This window comes from Microcaecilia unicolor, chromosome 12, assembly GCF_901765095.1.
Source record: "Microcaecilia unicolor chromosome 12, aMicUni1.1, whole genome shotgun sequence".
Classification (NCBI taxonomy): Eukaryota; Metazoa; Chordata; class Amphibia; order Gymnophiona; family Siphonopidae; genus Microcaecilia; species Microcaecilia unicolor.
In genome coordinates this window covers 25,770,944-25,794,099 of record NC_044042.1, presented here as the reverse complement: position 1 = coordinate 25,794,099, position 23,156 = coordinate 25,770,944, and the positions used below count along the sequence as shown (strand labels likewise).

At 45.9% G+C, this 23,156-nt stretch overlaps 1 protein-coding gene across 1 annotated transcript in view; it reads left to right on the top strand.

Annotated features, from left to right (window-relative positions):
- The first annotated feature begins 1,975 nt into the window (after positions 1–1,975).
- CELSR2 (cadherin EGF LAG seven-pass G-type receptor 2) overlaps positions 1,976–23,156 on the top strand; it is a 240,141-nt gene continuing 218,960 nt past the window's right edge. The window contains exon 1 of the mRNA XM_030221921.1: positions 1,976–6,220. Coding sequence (XP_030077781.1) covers positions 2,590–6,220 — 3,631 coding nt within the window. The 5' untranslated portion in view covers positions 1,976–2,589. The remainder of the gene's footprint in view (positions 6,221–23,156) is intronic.

Genomic DNA, 23,156 nt, shown 5'->3' with positions numbered 1-23,156 from the left:
TCTGCTCAGTGTGTGGTGGTGGCCAAAAAAGCAAACAGGATATTAGGACTGATTAGGAAAGAAATAGGGAATAAAACAATAATATTATGCCTCTCTATTGCTCCATGCTGAGATCACACCTTGAGTACTGGGTGCAATTCTGGTCACCAGATCTCAAAAAAGATTGAGGTGTATTTTTAAAGCATTTAGACTTACAAAGTTACAGTAGTAACCTATGGAACTTTGTAAGTCTTAAGTGCTTTGAAAACGAGCCTCATATGTGGAATTAGAAAAGGTACAGAGAAGGGTTGGGATTGTAACAACACATGAAGAAAAACCAGAGAGGTTGGGGCTCTTTAGTTTGGAGGAGACGCAGCTGAAGAGAGATATAATAAGGGTATACAAAATCCTGAGTGGAGTGAGAAGGGTAAGCATGAATTATTTGTTTACTTTCTCAAAAAGTACAAAGACTTGGGACACACCATGAAGTTACATGGAGGGGCATAATTGAACGAAAACGTCTATCTCCATGGGCGTTTATCTCCGAGAACGGGTCCGTGAAGGGGCGGACCGAACCGTATTTTGGAAAAAAAATAGACGTCCATGTTTTATTCGACAATTTGTGAGCTGGGCGTTTTTGTTTTTCAGTGATAATGGAAAATGAAAGCGCCCAGCTCAAAAATGAATAAATCCAAGGCATTTGTTCGTGGGAGGGGCCAGGATTCGTAGTGCACTGGTCCCCCTCACATGCCAGGACACCAACCGGGCACCCTAGGGGGCACTTTGACAAAAACAAAAAAAAAAGGTAAAAGAGCTCCCAGGTGCATAGCACTCTTCCCTTGTGTGTTGAGCCCCCCAAATCCCCCTCAAAACCCACTGCCCACAAGTCTACACCATTACTATAGCCCTAAGGGGTGAAGGGGGGCACCTACATGTGGGTACAGTGGGTTTGGGGGGGTTGGACGACTAAGCATTAGGGCACTTTTTGGGGCCTTATTCGTGAAAAAACAGGGTCCAGGAAAAGTGTCCTAAATTTAGCTAAAAACGCATCCTTTTTTTCCATTATCGGTGAAATGCGTCCATCTCTGTTCGGCCGATAACCACGCCCCAGTTCCGCCTTCGCCACACCTCTGACACGCCCCCATCAACTTTGTCCGCATCCGCGATGGAGTGCAGTTGAAAACGTCCAAAATCGGCTTTCGATTATACCGATTTATTCGTTTTGGGGAGATAAACGTCTATCTCCCGATTTGGGTCGCAATATAGGCATTTTTCTTTTTCGATTATAAGCTGGATAGTAATACTTTTAAAACAAATTGGAGAAAGTATTGTTTTCATTCAAGGTATATAGTTAAGCTCTGAAACTCCTTGATAAAGAGAAATGTGGAGAAAGCAGTTAGCATAGCTGGGTTTAAAAAAGGTTACAACAAATTCCTGGAGCTAAAGTCCATACATTGCTATTAAGGTAGACACAGGGGGAAAAACACTACATATCCCTGTATTGGTAGCATGATTTGGGATTCTGCCAGGTACTTCTGACCTGGATTGGCCACTGTTGGAATCAGGATATTGGACTAGGTGGACCTTTGATCTGACCGAGTAAGGCAATTTTTATATTCTTATGTTTTTCCCCCCCAGAATTACCATTGAAGATTGACATGGCAGTGCCCTGCATACAGACCAAGAATAGCATTTAAATGTACTTAATCAGCGTTCACATATATCATTTTTCTTTCCTTAATTTAAAAAGCTGTAAGCTTCTGAACTAAACTCATGCTTGTATTTACCATAGAAGAGGAATTTCGGTCACTATTTAGGTAAGGAAAGTGGTGTGACACCAGTATGCCTCCTGGAAAGAGGTGCAGATCCTCCCGCGCTCGGCTTGTGTGCTGGATGGGCGGTGGGCCCCACCTGAGGCATTGCCGCTTTAAGGCGCTCCGGGTCGCAGTCTGGTGCAGGAGCCGATCAGATCAATGTAAAGAGAGAATCACCGGAGCTACACCGGCAGCGGGAACACCAGACAACGTTCCGGAGGTACATCGGAGGAATTCCTGGAGCGGGAACCCCGGAGCAACGCTGGGAGCAAATTCTCGGAGATATAAACCGGCAGCACCAGGAACTGCCGGGGCAGGAGCTGATCCGATCAGTGTAAGGAGAGAAGCTCCGGATCGTCCCCGGGAGCACCAAAAAGCCACCGGAGAAAGAGCGGCAAGAGGTTCTGAAAGCTGGGGTTCCCGGGTGCAGGAAAGAGGCGATGCAAAAGGTTGGGGGATTCCCAGGTGCTTAGTTAAGCCGGGGGGGGGGGGGTGTTCCTGGGTGCAGGAAAAAGATGTTGCTAGGGGTTTCTTGGTGCCGCAGAAGACAAGGGGGGCTTTAGTGGCAGGGAATGTCGTGTCTTCCAGTGAAGTTCTTTTGAGCCCTGTTACAGGGAAAGTGGATGTACCGGGTGTCAGGGAGGCTGTGGGACTGTTCTATACTGGGGCAGTTGAGTAGAGGGAGCCGGGGCAGCCTGGCTCTCTCTCTGCACCATGCACAGGAGGAGGCCTTCAGCCAGGAAGAAACACTGTCATTGCTACCTCTGACTAAGGGAGCCAGGCTCTGTGGGAAGTGATGCTGCTCCCAGGCTTCAGGTGTCACCTAAGCCGCTCTTCGGTGCCCTTTTTCCTGCTCTTGCCCTGGGCACTGCTGTTCCTGTTGTTGCCTGTAGTGCACAGCTTTATTCTGTGGCCCAGTGCTCTGCCAGTCTCCCCTTCCAGGACCTCCTGGAATGGAACTTGTTTGTTGAGTTCAGTCAGAGAGGGGCCCTCTGTGGACTCCGCTAGGAGACTACACAGACGGCAGACACTGCCCCACTGGCAAGCCAGGTGCTCTACCACATCATTCCCTCTCCTGCTGACTTGGAGCTGCTGGGAAGGGCAAATCTTCCCGGCTTCATCTCTGGTGGTCCTTGGTAGCTTTATATCTGCCTGTCTTGTGGTGCCAGAGATTGGCAAGCAGTGCAGCAATCGCACTAGGGCGCACCAGCCTAGATACCTGGAGATCTTCACCTTGCTGGACTCCAGAGACAACAGAGTGGAAGAGCAAACTGTGTGTCTGGGGGTGGGGATGCCTCTGCTGGCTTTGCCCCAGTTGGTGCCATCTCCATGGGGAGACTGTGAACCACGCTGTAAGGTCTTAGGCACCCCTGCATTCTTCTACCAGGATGGAGGGTTGTTCACTGTCAAGGAGCTTTGTCTTTCCCATCTGGAGGATCTCCGACACTTGAAGCTCCGTTGCCACCGATGTCCAGAACATGGCTGGCAAGGGAGTGAAGGTGAAAAGCCTCAAGATCATGGAGATTCTTTTCAAATTCACTGGCGATTGAGTTTAATTTCTCAAGGGACAGTAGGTTTGGAAAAGCAACTCGAGAAGATTGCGGGGATGGATTCAAGGGGTGGGACCAACAGGAGAAAAAGAAATGTAAATAGTAGCCCCCAGTTTCAACCCCCTACTTACCAGGTGTCTGTGCCAGAGAACAGGCCAGCGGGCACACCTGTTATTTTACTGAAAGCCGTTGACCCTGATGAGGGAGAAGCCGGCAGGCTGGACTACTCTATGGATGCTCTTTTTGACAGCAGGTCTGATAGCTTTTTTGCCATTGATCCTCAGACTGGGGCTGTAACCACTGTGGAGGAACTGGACAGAGAAACCAAAAGCACCCATGTGTTTCGAGTTACTGCTATAGACCATGGCTCTCCCAGGCGCACTGCCATGGCCACCCTTTCTATCACAGTTAGTGACACCAATGACCACGATCCTGTATTTGAGCAACAGGAATACAAAGAGAGTGTGCGGGAGAACCTGGAGATTGGTTATGAAGTGCTCACAGTCAGAGCCACCGATGGGGATGCCAGTTTCAATGCCAATATCCTGTACAAGATCCTTAACAATGACTCAGTTAATGAGGTGTTTGAAATTGACCCAAGATCAGGAGTCATAAGAACTAAAGGTCTGGTAGACAGAGAAAGTGTTGAGTCATACCAGCTACTGGTAGAAGCTACTGATCAAGGCAGGGACCCTGGACCTCGTAGCACTACTGCCACTATTCAGATCACCGTAGAAGATGACAATGATAACGGTCCCCAGTTTAGTGAAAAACGTTACATGGTCCAGGTGGCAGAGGATGTGACGCCCAACACTCATATCTTACAGGTTACTGCTACTGATCGAGACAAAGGAACAAATGCTGTGGTTCACTATAGTATTATGAGTGGAAACACCCGTGGGCAATTCTACATTGATGCTCAGTCTGGCAACATTGACGTTGTTAGTCAGTTGGATTATGAAATGACCAAGGAATACACTATCAGGATTAGAGCACAAGATGGTGGAAGGCCACCACTATCCAACATTAGTGGACTAGTGACTGTCCAGGTCTTGGATGTCAATGACAATGCACCTATTTTTGTGAGTACCCCTTTTCAGTCTACTGTTTTGGAGAATGTGCCCATAGGCTATTCGGTTATACACATTCAAGCTATTGACGCAGATTCTGGTGAGAATGCACGTCTGGATTACAAATTGGTGGATACTGGTCCTAATTTCCCTTTTACTATCAATAATAACAATGGATGGATTGTGGTGGCTTCAGAGCTAGATAGAGAAACAGTGGATTTTTATAGTTTTGAGGTGGAAGCAAAGGACCATGGGAACCCTCCCTTGACCTCATCAGCCAGTGTCAGTATTACCATCTTGGATGTCAATGACAATAATCCTGAGTTTACCCAGAAAGAGTACTATATGAGGCTGAACGAGGATGCTGCAGTGGGGACAAGTGTTTTAACAGTCTCAGCTATAGACCGTGATGTCAATAGTGTGATTACCTATCAGATCTCCAATGGCAACACCAGAAACCGTTTCTCCATTACCAGCCAAAGTGGTGGGGGTCTTATTACCCTGGCCTTACCTCTGGATTACAAACTAGAGCGACAGTACATGTTAATGATCACCGCTTCAGATGGGACGCGATTTGACACTGCCCAAGCATTTATTAATGTCACAGATGCCAACACTCACCGTCCAGTATTCCAGAGTTCCCACTATACTGTTAACATCAATGAAGACAGGCCTGTGGGTACGACTGTGGTGATCATCAGTGCCACGGATGAGGATACTGGTGAGAATGCACGTATCACTTATTTAATGGAAGATAGTATTCCTCAGTTTAAAATTGATTCGGATACTGGTGCTGTCACTACCCAGATGGACTTGGATTATGAGGACCAGGTATCTTACACCTTGGCTATCACTGCCAAAGACAATGGCATCCCTCAAAAGTCTGACACAACTTACCTGGAGATCCTGGTCAATGATGTCAATGACAATGCCCCTCAGTTTCTCAGACACAATTACCAAGGTTCTGTGTATGAAGATGTGCCTGCTTTTACCAGTGTCCTTCAGGTGTCAGCTACTGATCAAGACTCTGGCTTGAATGGAAGGGTCTTCTATAGCTTTCAGGGTGGAGATGATGGAGATGGAGACTTCATCATTGAATCAACATCTGGCATTGTTCGAACCCTGAGGAGATTGGACAGGGAGAATGTTCCCCTCTATGAACTGAAGGCATTTGCTGTGGACAAGGGGACACCAGCCTTAAAAACCCCCATTGACATTCAGATCACAGTCCTAGATGTGAATGACAACCCCCCTGTTTTTGAAATGGATGAGTTTGACATTTTCGTGGAAGAAAACAGCCCGATAGGGTTGGTAGTGGCCCGGATAACAGCCATGGACCCAGATGAGGGCACCAACGCACAGATCATGTATCAAATTGTTGAGGGCAACATTCCGGAGGTCTTCCAGCTGGACATCTTTTCCGGAGAGCTGACAGCACTCATGGACCTGGATTATGAAGTAAAGTCAGAATATGTCATTGTGGTTCAAGCCACCTCGGCCCCCTTAGTGAGCAGGGCTACTGTCCACATACGACTTTTAGATAAAAATGACAACCTTCCGGTTTTGAAGAATTTCCTGATAATCTTCAACAATTATATAACCAACAAATCCAGCAGCTTTCCTAATGGTTCAATTGGGAAGATTCCGGCCTACGATCCAGATGTTTCTGATACATTACACTTCAGCTTTGAGCAAGGGAATGAGCTAAATTTGGTCCTTCTGAATAACACCACTGGGGAACTGAAGTTGAGTTGGGCTCTGGATAACAACAGGCCTCTGGAGGCGGTCATGAAGGTCTCTGTTTCAGGTAAGATGCTTTGTTTGTTTAAGATAAGGCTGTTAAAAATATAGTTATGGATTGTCAATGCATATTTAATTGGGTTGAGGAAGGGCAATTTTTCTGTGTAAATTACTTTTGAAATTTGCCTTCCAAGTGATGTACATTGAACAGACTCATTGAGTGTAAGAAATATAAGAACAGACCAGAGGGTAATGGGCCATTCTGCTTTCAGTTATGTGATAGCGTCCGAAACAATTGAAGAGCTTAATTCCAAACATAATTCCAAAACCTGCTAAGTACTTTTTAAAAATAAGTTTATACCGGAAAAAGACTGCCTTCAGAGATAGCCATAGAATGTGTGAAATTTGTACTAAAGAGCACTTATTTGTAAGGTATGTGATAGTAAGTGAAAATATTTTCTTATGTTGATTAGAATTCGTGAAAATAAAGGCATCCATTTATCCAGAAAACAAGCTTTTTGCATTTAACTGGTTTTGGAACTAAGTGCCTCAGTTTTGCTCTAAATAAAAGATTTCATGAATGGTGAGATTTTCAGAGAATAATGTGAATAAGAGAGACAAACTGTATAAACTTTGCTTGAAGAATCAGCAACATTAAGTTCATAGTTTATTCTGAGACTCAAATGCAATGTTAAGATGTGAGACTGACTGGTCCAGATTCTACTGCGCTCTTAGGGGCCCTTTTACAAAGGTGCAGGAGGATCTATGCACGTGCAGCATGCGCCAAAATGAGACTACTGCCAGGCTAGCATGCCCCCCCCGATGGTAATTTTGGATTTGGCGCGCGCCCATACTGCAAGGACAAATGATTTTATTTCCTACCACACGCGACATTTTCGGCGTTACTTGGCAGTTGGCGCGTGCCGACCGGTTCACTGCAAGATCAGTGGGTATCATTAAGGGCTCAGGCTGTAAATAGGCGCGTGCTGGTTTCAATTTTACCGCAGACCCTTTTCCCAGCCCATTAAAAAAAAAAAGCCCTTTTTCCCAGACATGGTAAAAACTGGCCCAGCACGTGCCAAAAACATGCGCCCACTTTTTGCTGCTGCTTAGTAAAAGGGCCCCTTAGTGCATGATGACATCACAAAGGCACTCTGGCAGTTCTAGTGCATGATGATATCACAAAGGCACTCCCACAGTTTTAGTGCATGATGACATCACAAAGACCACCTGACAGTTCTAGTGAATAGTGACATCACAAAAACAATCCAGCAGTTCCAGTCAGACCATGGGCCAATCACATTAGGTGGCGTAAATATAGAATGCTTGGCCGGAGGTTCTTAAATCCGGTCCTTGTGGCCTCTAAGTGGTTCTGGCTTTTAGGATAACTATGGTCTAAGAATTGGATGTTTTGTTTCCACATGTTCGTGGTAAGGGCTGAGAGGATGTCTTTGAAGAACACTGCATTAGATACAGTTTTTATTCTTGCTGCTTCTACATAAAGGGAGGAGTTTTAGTATTTATTTATAAGTTGCAGAGTCCGCTCGTTCCACTCATGATCATCGAGAATAAATCCCCTTTCTACTGAATTCTCAAGGGCTAACATTCAGAAAAAGCTGAGCACATAAAGTTAGGTCCTTATTTTTAGCCAAACTTAGGTGCCCATGTTTTGGGCAGAAACAAAGGGGATAATATTCAGCTGGGGCTGTTAGTATTTTTTAAACACTGGCTGCCACTGGCTGAACTGTTTTGGCACCTATTTGGGTACCAACACTCAATATCCAGGCAGTTTGCAGCCTCCTGAGAGTTTTATTATCCACTTTTTTGAAGAGTTACCTGGGGGCTGTCAGTATTCAATGACATTATCCAGATTAATTTAGGACTCCATTCCTGGGCCGCCCTGGCACTAGCCAGAGCTCCCTGGATTTTCAGTTGCTTTGTCTAGTAATGTGCTGCTGAAAATCTGGGGATCACCTAGTTAGTGGAGGTAACCAGATAGGAGATGCTGGTACCCAGTTATCTCCCACTGAATATCAACCCCAAACTCCCTCATTGGTTGCCAGTGGATGTGCCATACGTGTATAGGATCCTACTATTGTTAATGTAACTGATTTCCTAGAATCTTCCTAGGATTTGATCTCTGCAAGAGCGATCTTGGTTGTCACCTTTACAAATGAGTTGGATAAGATAAACAGTTCTTAAGGCTTATTTTTCTAAAAAAGATGCTCTCTTTATTGTGGTTATAAGATGATGGTTTTTCCAGATGTCTCCAAATTGACTCAACAGAAGAGAAGGCAGTCCCTACAAATGAAACCTAGGGTTTTGGCTGTAGGTGCCTCTTTTTTCCTCCGTTTCCCGTGCCGATGTTGTGTTTCCTATCAAGGTACCAATCATATTTTGCTGGAACCTGCTTACCTGGAGGCTTTTTTGTTAGATAAGCAAGTAATTGGACATTTAATTGATGTTATAATGTGTAGATCTCTTTTCCTTTTTTTCTATTATTATAATAGTAATGGTAGTATTTCAAGAGAGTTATTTTGTTATTGGTGTCAAGACCTCCATAATATGGTAAATTGAGTTATCTATGATGCTGGTTGAAAGAATTTTGTACATCTTCTTATTTTTTGTATTACCTTTTGTTTTTGTAAAAATGTATAGTTAAAAATAAAGTAAAAAAAAAAAAAAGAACAAACTGTCTTTTACCCGGATACTGTACACTTATGTGTTTAAATGGCAGTTGCACACTCAGCACTATTCAACACTATAGGTGTGCGAGTTGCTTAGCACGGAAATGCAAGGGGGCGTTCACAGGGGAGGAGCATGGGTGGGATATAGGTGTATCTCATAGTTACACAGGCAATTTACAGAATACTGTAAATTATGTGCATAATTGCGGAATTTAGGTGCCATAGACCTAGCATAAGTGGGCCACGCCCATACTGATTAATGCTAGATTTCTATACCAGCACCTTGGCGCACAGATGCCGTTACAGGAGTGGCATCAGCATTCCTAATTTGTGGCGGGGTGGGGAAGGAGGGGCTACGCATCCAGGGCCTCCTCTGAAACCCTGCAATCCTGCCCCTAAATCCAGGCACATGGTGTCACTATTGCACGATGACTAGGATTTGCTCCCACCCAGGGCTGTGAGCTTTAGTCCACATCATCCTTCAACTTGGCTGATCCAAAGCTGAGACTTGAAAACAGCTCGCTTTACGTGGCGCTATCTTGGATCCAGGACTTGATTTGTAAACACTTTGGGGTCCTTTTACTAAGGCGCGCTGAAACATGGCCTGCGGTAGTGTAGACGCATGTTTTGGGCGCGCTCAGAATCATTTTTCAGCGCACTTGCAAAAAATTGCCTTTTAAAAATTTTTGCCGAAAATGGACGTGCGGCAAAATCAAAATTGCCGCGCGTCCATTTCGGGGCTGAGACCTTACCGCCAGCCGTTGACCTAGCAGCAAAGTCTCACGTGGTAACCGGGCGGTAATGACCTATGGGCGCCAAATGCCACTTGGCACACGTAGCTGACATGCGCCAAAAATGAAATTACCACAAGGGCCACGTGGTAGCCGTGTGGTAACTATTTTGGTGCTTACGCAGCTTAGTAAAAGGGCCCCTAATTTCTTTAAACGGATGCTTCTTCCAGACTCGCAGCCTCCTGTGGTACAGGATTTATTCTGCTTGTTAACCTAATGTTCATTTAAATTTAAAAAAAAAAATCTGTAGTCTTCATTTAATAACTGTTGACTACTTATCTGACCAAAGCAGGAAAGCCAAATGGTTGTTAATTAATATAGTAAATGAAAGATAAGTAGTTGTATAACAATATGGAAACATAATATGTCTGGTTTTATAGAAAAGGAGAATGAACTCTGGTTGTTTCTGATGTTACGAGAACCTTCAGGGTATTATTTTTCCATTGTATCTTGAGAGATCTTGTCACAGCCTGTTTGGACTGTTCCCTTCACTCACAGCAGATGGAGATTTTGCCTTGTTTTCATCCTAATCATGGTGGTCATGGTTCTCTGCATAAGGGATGTCCACTATAAGGAAGCCCGTGAAAGTGCGCTGTTGAAGCAGCTTGTAGGTGTCGCTTCTGAGCAATGCCGTGGTAAAACGCCCGCGTCTGCAGGAATGGAACCGACTCCTCCCACGTAGGGCTGACACTGGGCCACTGAGATGGGCCCAGATATAAGCCTCTATTGCTTAATGTTTGCCTAATGCTGGGTGGATTTCTTTTAAAAACTTTCTGTACCTCTCCTTGTCTCACTACCCATGTTGTTCCTTTATGAAACCAGGAGCCGGCAGGCAGTTCCTTGTACCACATCAAACTGTGAATAAGTTATTTACGAGGCCTGAATGAACAGGTAGCGTGGGAAGCCCAGGCTTTGAGAGAGTGCGTCAGCCAAGCATGGCAGGGGTGGTGGATTTCACAGAGGCTGTAATTTTTGTGCTCCCGGAGCACAGTGACCTGAAAGTCCTCACCCAGAAGACTGCAGCACTGAGTATGAACACCAGGTACCAGGCATAGTCTCTCCCCCCATGTACCAATCTGCTGGAAGGACCCATGAACCACTCTCCAGCTACAATACAGCTGCTCTCATCCCCCCCCCCCCCCCCCGAAGATCCTTTGGGCATCACTGTGCCACCTTCACTGTATGCCTAGGCCTGACTAATCCCAGTGGACATGGGGTTTGAATCCGGATCTCCTGTGACTCAGTGCTCTGTGCTACATCCTAAACCATGGGGATGGGTGAAGGAATTTTCCACCTAATATTCAGCTGATACATTCAGCATTTTGTTTAAACACTGGCTGCAGCAGCCAGGTTAAGTCTGGATATTCAGTGCCTGTATCTGGCTGACGCTGAATACCTGGCGAGAGCTGCTATCTGGATAGTGATTATATGCACTTTGTTATCTGGATAGCTATTCAGTTAAAGATAGGACAGACCTTATTAGTATGAGGGGCGGAAAAATTTAGGTTTTAAGTTGCCCAAATGCCCAATAGGTGGTTCCTGCTGCTGGTTTGGGCCTGAGTAGAGCCACCGCGGCTCAGACTGTCCCTTGCGTGTCCAGAAGAGGAGAGACTTGAAGGGGGAAAAAGGAAGAAGAAAGGTTGGGAACGAGAGAAAGGGGGGGGGGGGGGGGAAAGGAAAGGATATACTGCCTTTCTGTGGTTTTTGCAGTTATATTCAAAGCGGTTTACATAGTATATACAGGTACTTTGTACCTGGGGCAATGGAAGGTTAAGTGGCTTGCCCAGAGTCCCAGGATCAAAGTCCACTGCACTAACCACTAGGCTACTCCTCCACTCCAAAGACAACCTAACTAAATACATCAAGGTTAGAAGGAATTTTTCCCTTTGGCTCTCAATAGAAATCAAACAAAATAAAACATGGAAAAGAAAATAAGATGATACCTTTTTTATTGGACATAACTTAATACATTTCCTGATTAGCTTTCGAAGGTTGCCCTTCTTCGTCAGATCGGAAATAAGCAAATGTGGTAGATGACAGTATATATAAGTGAAACATCCAAGCTTTTCATTGACAGTCTAACAGGGTGGGGGTGGATAGGTGACAAGTAAATATGCTTTGATGTTCCTATGCATACCTCCTACCCATCCCCACTCTGTTAGACTGTCAATGAAAAGCTTGGATGTTTCACTGATATATACAGTGGTGGAAATAAGTATTTGATCCCTTGCTGATTTTGTAAGTTTGCCTACTGACAAAGACATGAGCAGCCCATAATTGAAGGGTAGGTTATTGGTAACAGTGAGAGATAGCACATCACAAATTAAATCCGGAAAATCACATTGTGGAAAGTATATGAATTTATTTGCATTCTGCAGAGGGAAATAAGTATTTGATCCCCCACCAACCAGTAAGAGATCTGGCCCCTACAGACCAGGTAGATGCTCCAAATCAACTCGTTACCTGCATGACAGACAGCTGTCGGCAATGGTCACCTGTATGAAAGACACCTGTCCACAGACTCAGTGAATCAGTCAGACTCTAACCTCTACAAAATGGCCAAGAGCAAGGAGCTGTCTAAGGATGTCAGGGACAAGATCATACACCTGCACAAGGCTGGAATGGGCTACAAAACCATCAGTAAGACGCTGGGCGAGAAGGAGACAACTGTTGGTGCCATAGTAAGAAAATGGAAGAAGTACAAAATGACTGTCAATCGACAAAGATCTGGGGCTCCACGCAAAATCTCACCTCGTGGGGTATCCTTGATCATGAGGAAGGTTAGAAATCAGCCTACAACTACAAGGGGGGAACTTGTCAATGATCTCAAGGCAGCTGGGACCACTGTCACCACGAAAACCATTGGTAACACATTACGACATAACGGATTGCAATCCTGCAGTGCCCGCAAGGTCCCCCTGCTCCGGAAGGCACATGTGACGGCCCGTCTGAAGTTTGCCAGTGAACACCTGGATGATGCCGAGAGTGATTGGGAGAAGGTGCTGTGGTCAGATGAGACAAAAATTGAGCTCTTTGGCATGAACTCAACTCGCCGTGTTTGGAGGAAGAGAAATGCTGCCTATGACCCAAAGAACACCGTCCCCACTGTCAAGCATGGAGGTGGAAATGTTATGTTTTGGGGGTGTTTCTCTGCTAAGGGCACAGGACTACTTCACCGCATCAATGGGAGAATGGATGGGGCCATGTACCGTACAATTCTGAGTGACAACCTCCTTCCCTCCGCCAGGGCCTTAAAAATGGGTCGTGGCTGGGTCTTCCAGCACGACAATGACCCAAAACATACAGCCAAGGCAACAAAGGAGTGGCTCAGGAAGAAGCACATTAGGGTCATGGAGTGGCCTAGCCAGTCACCAGACCTTAATCCCATTGAAAACTTATGGAGGGAGCTGAAGCTGCGAGTTGCCAAGCGACAGCCCAGAACTCTTAATGATTTAGAGATGATCTGCAAAGAGGAGTGGACCAAAATTCCTCCTGACATGTGTGCAAACCTCATCATCAACTACAGAAGACGTCTGACCGCTGTGCTTGCCAACAAGGGTTTTGCCACCAAGTATTAGGTCTTGTTTGCCAGAGGGATTAAATACTTATTTCCCTCTGCAGAATGCAAATAAATTCATATACTTTCCACAATGTGATTTTCCGGATTTAATTTGTGATGTGCTATCTCTCACTGTTACCAATAACCTACCCTTCAATTATGGGCTGCTCATGTCTTTGTCAGTGGGCAAACTTACAAAATCAGCAAGGGATCAAATACTTATTTCCACCACTGTATACTGTCATCTACCACATTTGCTTATTTCCGATCTGAGGAAGAAGGGCAACCTTCGAAAGCTAATCAAGAAATGTATTAAGTTATGTCCAATAAAAAAGGTATCATCTTATTTTCTTTTCCATGTTTTGTTTTGTTTGATTTCTATTGATAACCTTTAAGAGTGGACTAACATGGCTACCACACCTCCCTTTGGCTCCAAATTGATAGTTGGCTTCCACATTTCCTAGACGTTTTCCATCTCTGAGTGATACTGTATGTGATATGTCTATTGTTCCTTTCCAGTCAGCTCTTGAACTTAGGTCAAGCGGAGCTGCTGTCAGATGGGGCCCTGCTGTACGATCCGTTCACAGGTCTGAGGAGGAAACCTACAGTCCCAACACAAGCATAAAAATCAAACAATGCAGGCAATAGAAAAGACGATTTCCTATTAAAGTGTTAATCCTGGAGCAGCAAGCTTGGTGTGTGGGCTTTTCCCTTGAACGGTACATTGGTTTCTATAATGCACACTAATGGATGGCAGAGCTGAAGGTGTGGGAGGTGCTGCTCATTCTGAGACTTTAGATGTTAGAAGTGTTTCGTGACATCTTATTATAGACAAACCAATCAATAACTTCCAGTATGTTAAGTCTCCTATCATCTGGCAATTCAGAAATGCACCCTCCCTCTGAAAATTCCGGGTCCTATAGGTGACAGGATCTTATCTCTGTATTAATCTCTTGAGCCTGGTAATAACAGTATGCTAGGACCATCCCCTGACAGTCTCCCTATCCTTCTGCCCATCCCCTGAACCATCTAACCCTAGAGATAACTGGCTTTGTGTCTCCGTGTCTGTACTCTGAGCCATCTGGCCCAAGAGATGACAGTTTCTGTATCCATGTTCCCATCCCTTAAATCCTCTCGGTCCTAGGGCTGTCAGGCTGTGGCTCCCTGTCCCTTTCCCTGTCCTTTGAACAGTTCAGCTATAGAGATGACAGGTTCTGTATTCTACTGCCCAACTCCTAAATCCTACAGGTCCTAGAAGAGACAGGTTCTATATCCCTGTGCCTGTCCTCTGAACTCTCCAGCCCTAGAGCTGACAGGCTTTGTAGTCCTGTGCATTCTTTCAGAAAGTACAAAGACCAGGGGACACTCAATGAAATTACACAGAAATACTTTGGAAACAAATAAGGGGAAATATTTTTTCACTCAGAGAATAGTCAAGCTCTGGAACTTGCTGCCAGAGGATGCGATAACAGTGGTCAGTGTATCTAGGTTTAAAAAAGGTTTGGGCAAGTTCCCAAAGGAAAAGTCCACAGTTTGTTATTGAGATGGACATGGGGGAAGCCACTGCTTGCCCTGAGATTGGTAGAATGGAAGCTTGCTATTAATTGGGTTTCTGCCAGGTACATGTGACATGGATTGGCCACTGCTGGAAGCAGGATACTGGGCTAGAAGGACCATTGGTCTGACCCAGTATGGCTATTCTTACGCTCTTATGATCACATCCCTTGAATCCTCCAGGTCTTAGAGGTGAGAGGCTGTGTGTTCCTGTGTCCGTCCCTTCAAACCTGCTTGAGCTGCTGATCTCCATCTCCTGCCATTCTGCTTCCTTTTTCTATTTCACCAATCATCTGATTTTTACTTGGTTATTTTCCTGCCTGGTGCGAAGACGGTGGACCTTATGTGTCACCTAGATAAGATTTCAGACAGTGCTGGGGAGGAGCCGGCTGCTCTGGTACATGTGGATATCAACAACATAGGAAAATGTGGGAGGGAGGTTCTGGAAGTCAAATTTAGATTCTTAGGTAAAGAGCTAAAATCCAGAACCTCCAGGGTAGCATTTTCAGAATTTCTCCCCGTTCTGCACGCAGGACCCAAGAGGCAGGCAGAGCTCTGAAGTCTCAATGCGTGGATGAGATGATGATGCAGGGAGGAGGGATTTAGATTTGCTAGGGACTGGGCAAAATTTTGGGGAAGGGAGAGCCTATTCCGAAAGGATGGACTCCACCTTAACCAGAATGGAACCAGGATGCTGGCACTAACATTTAAAAAGGAATTAGAGCAACTTTTAAATTAGAACCGGGTGGGGGGGGGGGGGGGGGGGTGGAAGCACAGTCACTCAGGAGTGCATAGTTCGGTGTGGATTATCCTTGAAGTATATACTATTAAAACAGGACATTTAGGGAATCCTAATAGAGAGCTTTCAACAAAGGTGAAAGAAAGCCAGGAGCATACAGCCAAGATTGCAAATTATCCCTGTCAACTTCTCAGCAGCTAGTACATGCAAAGAAAGATACATTTTTAAGTCTGTAGTATACAAATGCTAGATGCCTAAATAATAAGATGGGAGGAGAGTTGGAGTATATAGCACTAATTGAAGAGGAAGATATAATAAATATCTCAGAGGCCTGGTAGAAGGAGGACAATCAATGGGACACTGTGCTACCAGGGTACAAATTATATCGCAATGATAGGGTAGATCAAATTGGAGAGGGGGTTGCGCTGTAAAGCAGTGGCATAGCTATGGGGGGCCACAGAGGCCTGGGCCCCCTCAAATTGACTGTGGGGCCCCCGGTTTGGGTGGCGGGGGTCCCAACCCCCCCGCCAGCTGAAGCATTTGTCCCGCTCTGGTCTCGCTGCGTTGCCTACCCTGCTCTTCTCAGTCGCACCATGCACACTCGTTTTAGTGAAACAGAGCACGCGCGACAATACACTGAAATCTTCTGTTAGGAGTTATTAGGAAAGGGATAGAAAATAAGACAAAGAATATTATAATGCTTCTGTATCAATCACTCTATGGTGCGACCACACCTTGAGCGCAATTCTGGTCGCCGTACCTTAAAAAGAATATAGCAGAATTAGAAAAGGTTCAAAGAAGAGCGACCAAAATGATCAAGGGGATGGAATTCCTCCCGTATGAGGATAGGTTAATGAGGTTAGGGCTCTTCAGTTTGGAAAAGAGATGGCTGAGGGGGGACATGATAGAGATCTACAAAATGCTGAATGGTGTAGAACAGGTAAACTTAAATCGATTTTTTACTCTTGCAAAATGTACAAAGACCAGGGGACACTCAGTGAAGTTACATGATGGCACTCAATCTGCTGCCCCCCATTACCTCTCTCCCCTCCTCTCCCCGTATGTTCCCACCCGTAACCTCCGCTCTCAGGACAAATCACTCCTATCTGTACCCTTCTCCACCACCGCTAACTCCAGACTCCGCCCCTTCTGCCTCGCATCACCTTATGCCTGGAACAGACTTCCCGAGCCCATACGCCGTGCGCTCTCCCTGCCCATTTTCAAGTCCTTACTCAAAGCCCATCTCTTCTCCCTTGCTTTTGGCGCCTAACCACCTTCCCCATTCATGATACCTACACTGACTACATAGTTTGTTACCTTTAGATTGTAAGCTCTCTTGAGCAGGGACCGTCCTTCCCCATGTTTAAACTTGTACAGCGCTGCGTAACCCTGGCAGCGCTATAGAAATGCTAAGTAGTAGTAGTAGTAGTAGTACTACTTATAAAACAAACAGGAGAAAATATTTTCTCACTCGACGAATAGTTAAGCTCTGGAACTCGTTGCCAGAGGATGTGGTATGGGTTTAAAAAAGGTTTGAACAAGTTCCTGGAGGAAAAGTCCGCTATTGAGATAGACGTGGGGTAAGCCACCATTTGTCCTTGGGATCAGTAGCATGAATCTTACTACAATTAGCGATTCTGCCAGGTACTTGTGATCTGAATTGGCCACTGTTGGAAGCAGGATACCTGGCTATATGGACCCTTGGTCTGACCCACTATGGCTATTCTTATGTTCTTATGTTTTTGTCAAAATATATCTTGCCCAAAGTGCTCATTCTAACAGGAACTGCTGTATTGAATGGAGCTGTTTAGATGGAGCACAGTGCACCAGAAATAGGCTGGTCCACCCGTCTCTAGTTTGCACTTGGTCTCTGTGGGTTTTGCATGTTGGTTCTGTGTACAGAGCTTCAGCTGCTGGATGAGGGGTTGTTTACCTCTGATACAGAGGAGGCCAGGTCAGCCTACACAAAGAATCACTTTGTAAGCTGTGATATTATAAAAACAAACTATGTCTCCCTGCAGACCCTGGAGATCCCTCATAGAAAATAAGGATTCTCCTTGGACAGAGACAGGGGAATGAAGCTTTCAGAGAGGCGCAGTGCCCCCTAGGGTGCACGGAGCCGAAGATAATGTGGCGCCGTGCACCGAGGGGGCATGCGCGTTCCTGCCCAGCGGGGTGCCCAGGCCAGGTACAAGGTGGCCGCGTGATCAACGAGAAAGGGGCACCCCGCTGGGATAGGGAGGAGAGAAAACGGGGATAAAAGCCCTGGGGAGGAGCCCGGACGCCCTCTTTCGCGTCCGGGCTCCAGGTGCTCACCTCACCCAGCCGCAGACCCTGGAGACCCCTCATAAAAAACAAGGATTCTCCTTGGACAGAGACAGGGGAATGAAGCTTTTACATAGAGCTGTTTATTAATTCCATGTTCAGCTCCTATGCAAAATGTCACCCACTACGGGGACTGACAGGCCCAATGCCTCAAAACTGGAGAAACTAACACCCTTCCCCCACCCCCCAGGTCAGAACAGTCTGGAGAAGGTTTGAACAAACTAGGAGCCATCCTTGGCACAGCTGTCCTCCAGCCCTGGCAATTAAAATCTCAGCATGCAGCCTGCTCCTAGCACCTGCCTGAAGAGTCCCGGGCAAAAGGGGTGAAGGAGGGGGCAGTAGGGAAGGCAGAGCTGTCTGCTGGTGGGGATGGATGAGGTGTTTATAGGACTGGCAGATGGGTATCCCCTGGATAGATGTATACTGTGCTCTCTGTTAGTAACTGAAAGGCAGTCATTAATCCTGGTTTCCCAAGAAGGTGTCAATAGTGTATTTATTTATCTATTTGTTGCATTTGTATCCCACATTTTCACACCTTTTTGCAGGCTCAGTGTGGCTTACATTATGCCGTAATGGCGATCGCCAATTCCGGAAAGAGAAATACAAAGTTGTATTACATTTAAAGTTCATAAATGTTAAAATAAATTATAAAGTAAATTAGATAAATAGTACATCTCAGGTGTGAGAAATAAGGGGGTAATGCATTAACATTTATTGGTGACAAATTGATTGAAGCAAACAGGTATAGAGAGTTTGATTTTGTCTGGTTCTGATAGAGTTTTGATGTCAGGTCATTTATGAAGGATCATTATGGTAAGTCTTTTTGAACAGGTTGGTCTTTAGTAATTTCCGAAAGGCTGTTAGGTCATGCGTTGTTTTTATGGCGTTTGGTAGTGCATTCCAAAGTTGCGTGCTGATGTAGGAGAAGCTTGATGCATATATTGATTTACTAGTAAAACATGCCCGTTTCGTGCGAAAATGAAACGGGCGCTAGCGCGGTTTTCCTCCCTCCCCTCTCCCTACTCACCCCTTCGGCGTTGCTTGTGTTGCGGTTGCGGGACCCGGGAACTGTTCTCATGCCTCCGATGCCCCCGGATTCACCACTTGCGTCCTGGCTCCACCTCCTCATGACCCGTTCGTTCCCTACGTCAGTCCGGTCGTGACGTCGGTCGTGACGTCATCACGGTGGACGCGAGGGCGTGACACACAGGTATGGGCAGTGGAGAGGATTCACTACCATGAATCCACGAACCCTTCACGAAAGTGGGTGGAGCTTGAGTGGCTTCATTTGAACGTTGGGGTTGCGAATTATGTCTAGATGGGGCGTGGCTGAGGGCAGGTGTATGAGTGAGAATGAGTGGTGTGAGAGGCTGCAACAGTACAGGGCTTCAGTGTTTCCCTGCCACACAGTGAGCTTCAGAATTGGAGGTGAGAATTATTTATATAGATGTTTAAGTCCTTTGCAACTAGGGTAATGGAGGTTCAAGAATGTGCATGATGATCTTTTTGAGTTCCTGCTTGGTAAGTCTATGAGGTCTGACATATATACCGGGGCCTCGCCATGAATAATTTTATGAACCAGAGTACAGATTTTGAACATAATTCGTTCTTTTAGTGGGAGCCAGTGTAGTTTTTCTCTTAGGGGTTTGGCGCTTTCATGACATGCTCTGTGTGAGATCTGTGTTGCTGCTAACTTCAGCAACACAAGAAGAGTGGAAAGAAACCAACTTCAAGAGATCAGTCCAAACGCAAGAGTAAGATGCTCCCAAATCAAAACTTTTATTTGGACCCTACACGGTCCATGTTTTGGCTTTAAAAAGCCTTCAACAGGGGTCAATCAATGAGTGGACGGTTATGTAATGATTGACGATGGAGCACATAAAACAAATGTCTCTTGCTCAAGGAAAATAAGCTTTCTCGCACCGGCACTTGACGTGTGCCAACCGGTCACCGCACGTGTAGTGCGTGAGCCATTACCGCTAGATCAATGGGTGGCGTTAAGGGCTCAGGCCGGTTTTGGGTGTGCACTGGTTTTATTTCTACTGCAGGCCCTTTTCCCATTCCATTAAAAAAAAAAAGGTTTTTGTAAATTCGGTAGAAACTGGCCCGGTGCATTCCCAATACATGCACGTACACTACCACAGGCCACCTTTTGCCGTGGCTTAGTAACAGGACCCCATAGTGTGTATTTGACAGGTAGGTAATACACATTTGTGGAGTGTGGGTGGATCTTACACCACACACGTAACTTGTAGATTAAGAGCTTAAGAGCATAACATAAGAACATAAGCGTTACCATACTGGGATAGACTGAAGGTCCATCATGCCTAGTATCCTATTTGCAACAGTGACCACAAGTACCTGGCAAGATTCCAGAGCAGTAAAACAAACTTTATACTGCTTATCCTAGAAATAAGCAGTGGATTTTCCCCAAGTCCATCTTAATAATGGCTTATGGACTTTTCTTTTAGGAAATTATCCAAACCTTTTTTAAACCCTGCTATGAGTTACACCCCTATCTCCAGTATATAGGTACAATCATTTACACCAGCTCTATGGCTGGCATAGGTGCTCTTGCCTAACCGCATATGCACATATATACCTGGTTATGCTGTAAAGGAATGTAGAAGCCTACAGAATGATCTTAAGGTCTTATTGTGCTGGTACTATATGCCAGTGAGACTACAGAAAATGCTTGGGTTGGGGGGGGGGGGGGAGGGCACTGGGAGTTGTTGGAGAGGTTGTGGAGCACTATGGACCTATGCCCATATGTGGTGGGGTTGCCCAGTGATTCAGCCATACTGGCACCAGATTTTTTTCTTTACTGTCACAAGTTATAGACCGAGTTACTCCCCCCTCCCCCAGTGGAAATTGCCCTGTTAAATATGCCTATTCTAGGGACAGAAAATGTGGAGAATAAATTGCTCCAGTTGGGATTCACAGTAGTCAGAATTGTGCTAGCGGCACAAAGTAAGGTTACTTACCTGTAGCGTGGGTTCTCCGTGGACAGCAGGATAAGTCAGCCAAGCAACCAAAGGCTCCAAACTAGGTGCTGGTGGTAAAGAAGTTGGGGAGGTGGTATGAAATATATAGGTCAACAGCCCTTCGATACAATAAGGTGGGCTGTTTTGAGGAGGTGGTGCTGCTTCCAAATTTAGAAAAGGAGACATTATTGTTGACAGAGGAGTAGGGGGAAAGGGGGTTGGGAGGAGATTTTATATTGTTAAAAGTTATATAGGGGGCTGTTTCTGTTTTGTGAGAGTGAGGGAGGGGGAGAAGGGAGATGTGTAAGGGGTGGGTACATTGAATGTGCACTTACAGTTTTTACTGCTCTGTTCTTTCTGGAAAATCAATAAAGTTAAGTTAAAAAAAAAAAAGAAAGAAAATAGATGCCTACTTTCCTTTATAGAATAGGCTCCTATTATGGACCCTCCTGTTGTCTAATTCTGTGATCCTTTTATAGAATTACCCTCCACATACCTGTGGCTCATACTTCTGGCGATGAAGCAAGTGAGAGGATGTCAATGAGGAGAGATCAGTAGCCAGACACCTTAGATTCCAGGCAGTCAGCTGACTGTTCCTTAGTCTTTAAAGTACTCCACTGCACACTTAAAAGTAGGACCACTGATGCAGAGATGCCAAGGATGGCCCATCTCAAAGCTGGAGATTGAAGGGCAATGAGTGAGATTTTTCTTGCGGGCTCAAGCCATGTCTAAAACCAGTTCTGGCAGATGTACATTCCAAAAACTGACATATTCTAATCAATAAATAGAAAACAACATTCTTTTTTCTACCTTTATTGTCTGGTCAGTTTATTTTTCTTATTGTGTTGGTCCCAGTCTCTGGTTTCTGCTTTCCTCTCTTAACTGTCTTGCCAGAGTCTCCTTGTCCATTTGGGACTTCTTTTCTCTTCATGTCCACCATCCATCTCTCTGCATCCCTATCTATTTGACACAGCATCACCCCTTCTTCCCACCATGTTGAGAGCATCTCCCATCTCTGTGTCCCTATTCTTGCCCTGTCCAACTTAACTCTTCTGTGTCCCTATGCCCCCTGCCACGTGCCAGCATCTCTCCCTCTCTCTTCCCTCCTTCTGCCCACCCCTAGGGGTCCAGAAAGTATTCCTCTCTCTTCCCTTGCTCCTGTTCTGTCTCCCCTTTGCAGGACCAGCTCCTCTCCCTCTTTGTTCTTTCCCCACAGGTCCTGGCACCTTTCTCCTTTCATGTCCTTCCCCCCACCATCCAGCACTTTTTTCCCTCTCCACGCCCACTTACTTCCTCACCCCCTCATTATGTCTCTCCCTTCCCTACTTGACCTCTCTGTCCAGCACCTCTCTTCCTTCTTGCCCCCCCAATGCACATCCTCTTTGCCCCCACCCCTGATGCAGCACCTGGCTGTCTCCCTCCTTGCCTCCCACAATACAGCATCTGTCTAACTCATTGCCACCCCATGATGCAGCACCTGCCTCCCTTGCCCCTCCCACAATGCAGCACCTGTCTCTCTCATTGCACCCCCATGATGCAGCACCTGTCTCCCTCCACCCCTGCAATCTGGTACCTATCTTCTTGCCACGATTAATCTTTTTTTTGCAGTGTCAGAACCATCAGCAATAGCAGAATGCTTCAGGCAATCCCGGGGGCCTTCCTTGAGCTGCATCCTGCCCTTGAGGAAACAGGAAGTTGCTTCAGAAGGGGCGGGACACAGCTTAAGGAAGCCCCCCTGGATTGGCTGATGCAGCCTGCTATTGCTGACATTGCCAGCACTGCATAAAAAGATTAATTGCAATAAGAAGAGATTAGAGGTACCAGATTGTGGCACTAGCAGTGGCAGGGGAAAGACAAAGAGAGAGGTGTTGCACTCAAGGGGGGACAGTGGGGAGAGATGCCCGACCCACAGGAGAGGAGAGGAGGATGCCAATGCGTGAGATCAGGCCTCTTAAGCATGTTAGCTGGAGAAGGGGCCCGACTACATGTGTCACACGCCAAATCTATGTGACTTGGCATGTTTGCTGGAGACTTCCACCCTGGCCTCATATGACCCAACAGGTTAAAAGGCACTTGCTATACTTCTAGCCATCTTGGCCAGTCCACAGGAAACAGACAAATGTCTCCTCCATTGCCAGAGGGTGACATTCTGCTCTAATTTTTCAGAGGCCTTGTGTAAATATTCATGAGATGTGTTCACATTGTCCCTAACTTTAGAAGCACCATGGTAGATGTGCATGCATTCTCCTTCCAGCAGTACCAGGGTTCATAGGCCAATCCCCTCCTGCAGATGCTCCTATTCTTTCAAAGGGGCCCTGATTTCCTTTTTCACTGCAATGAGCTTCTCTAGTACACTTCTCCCCC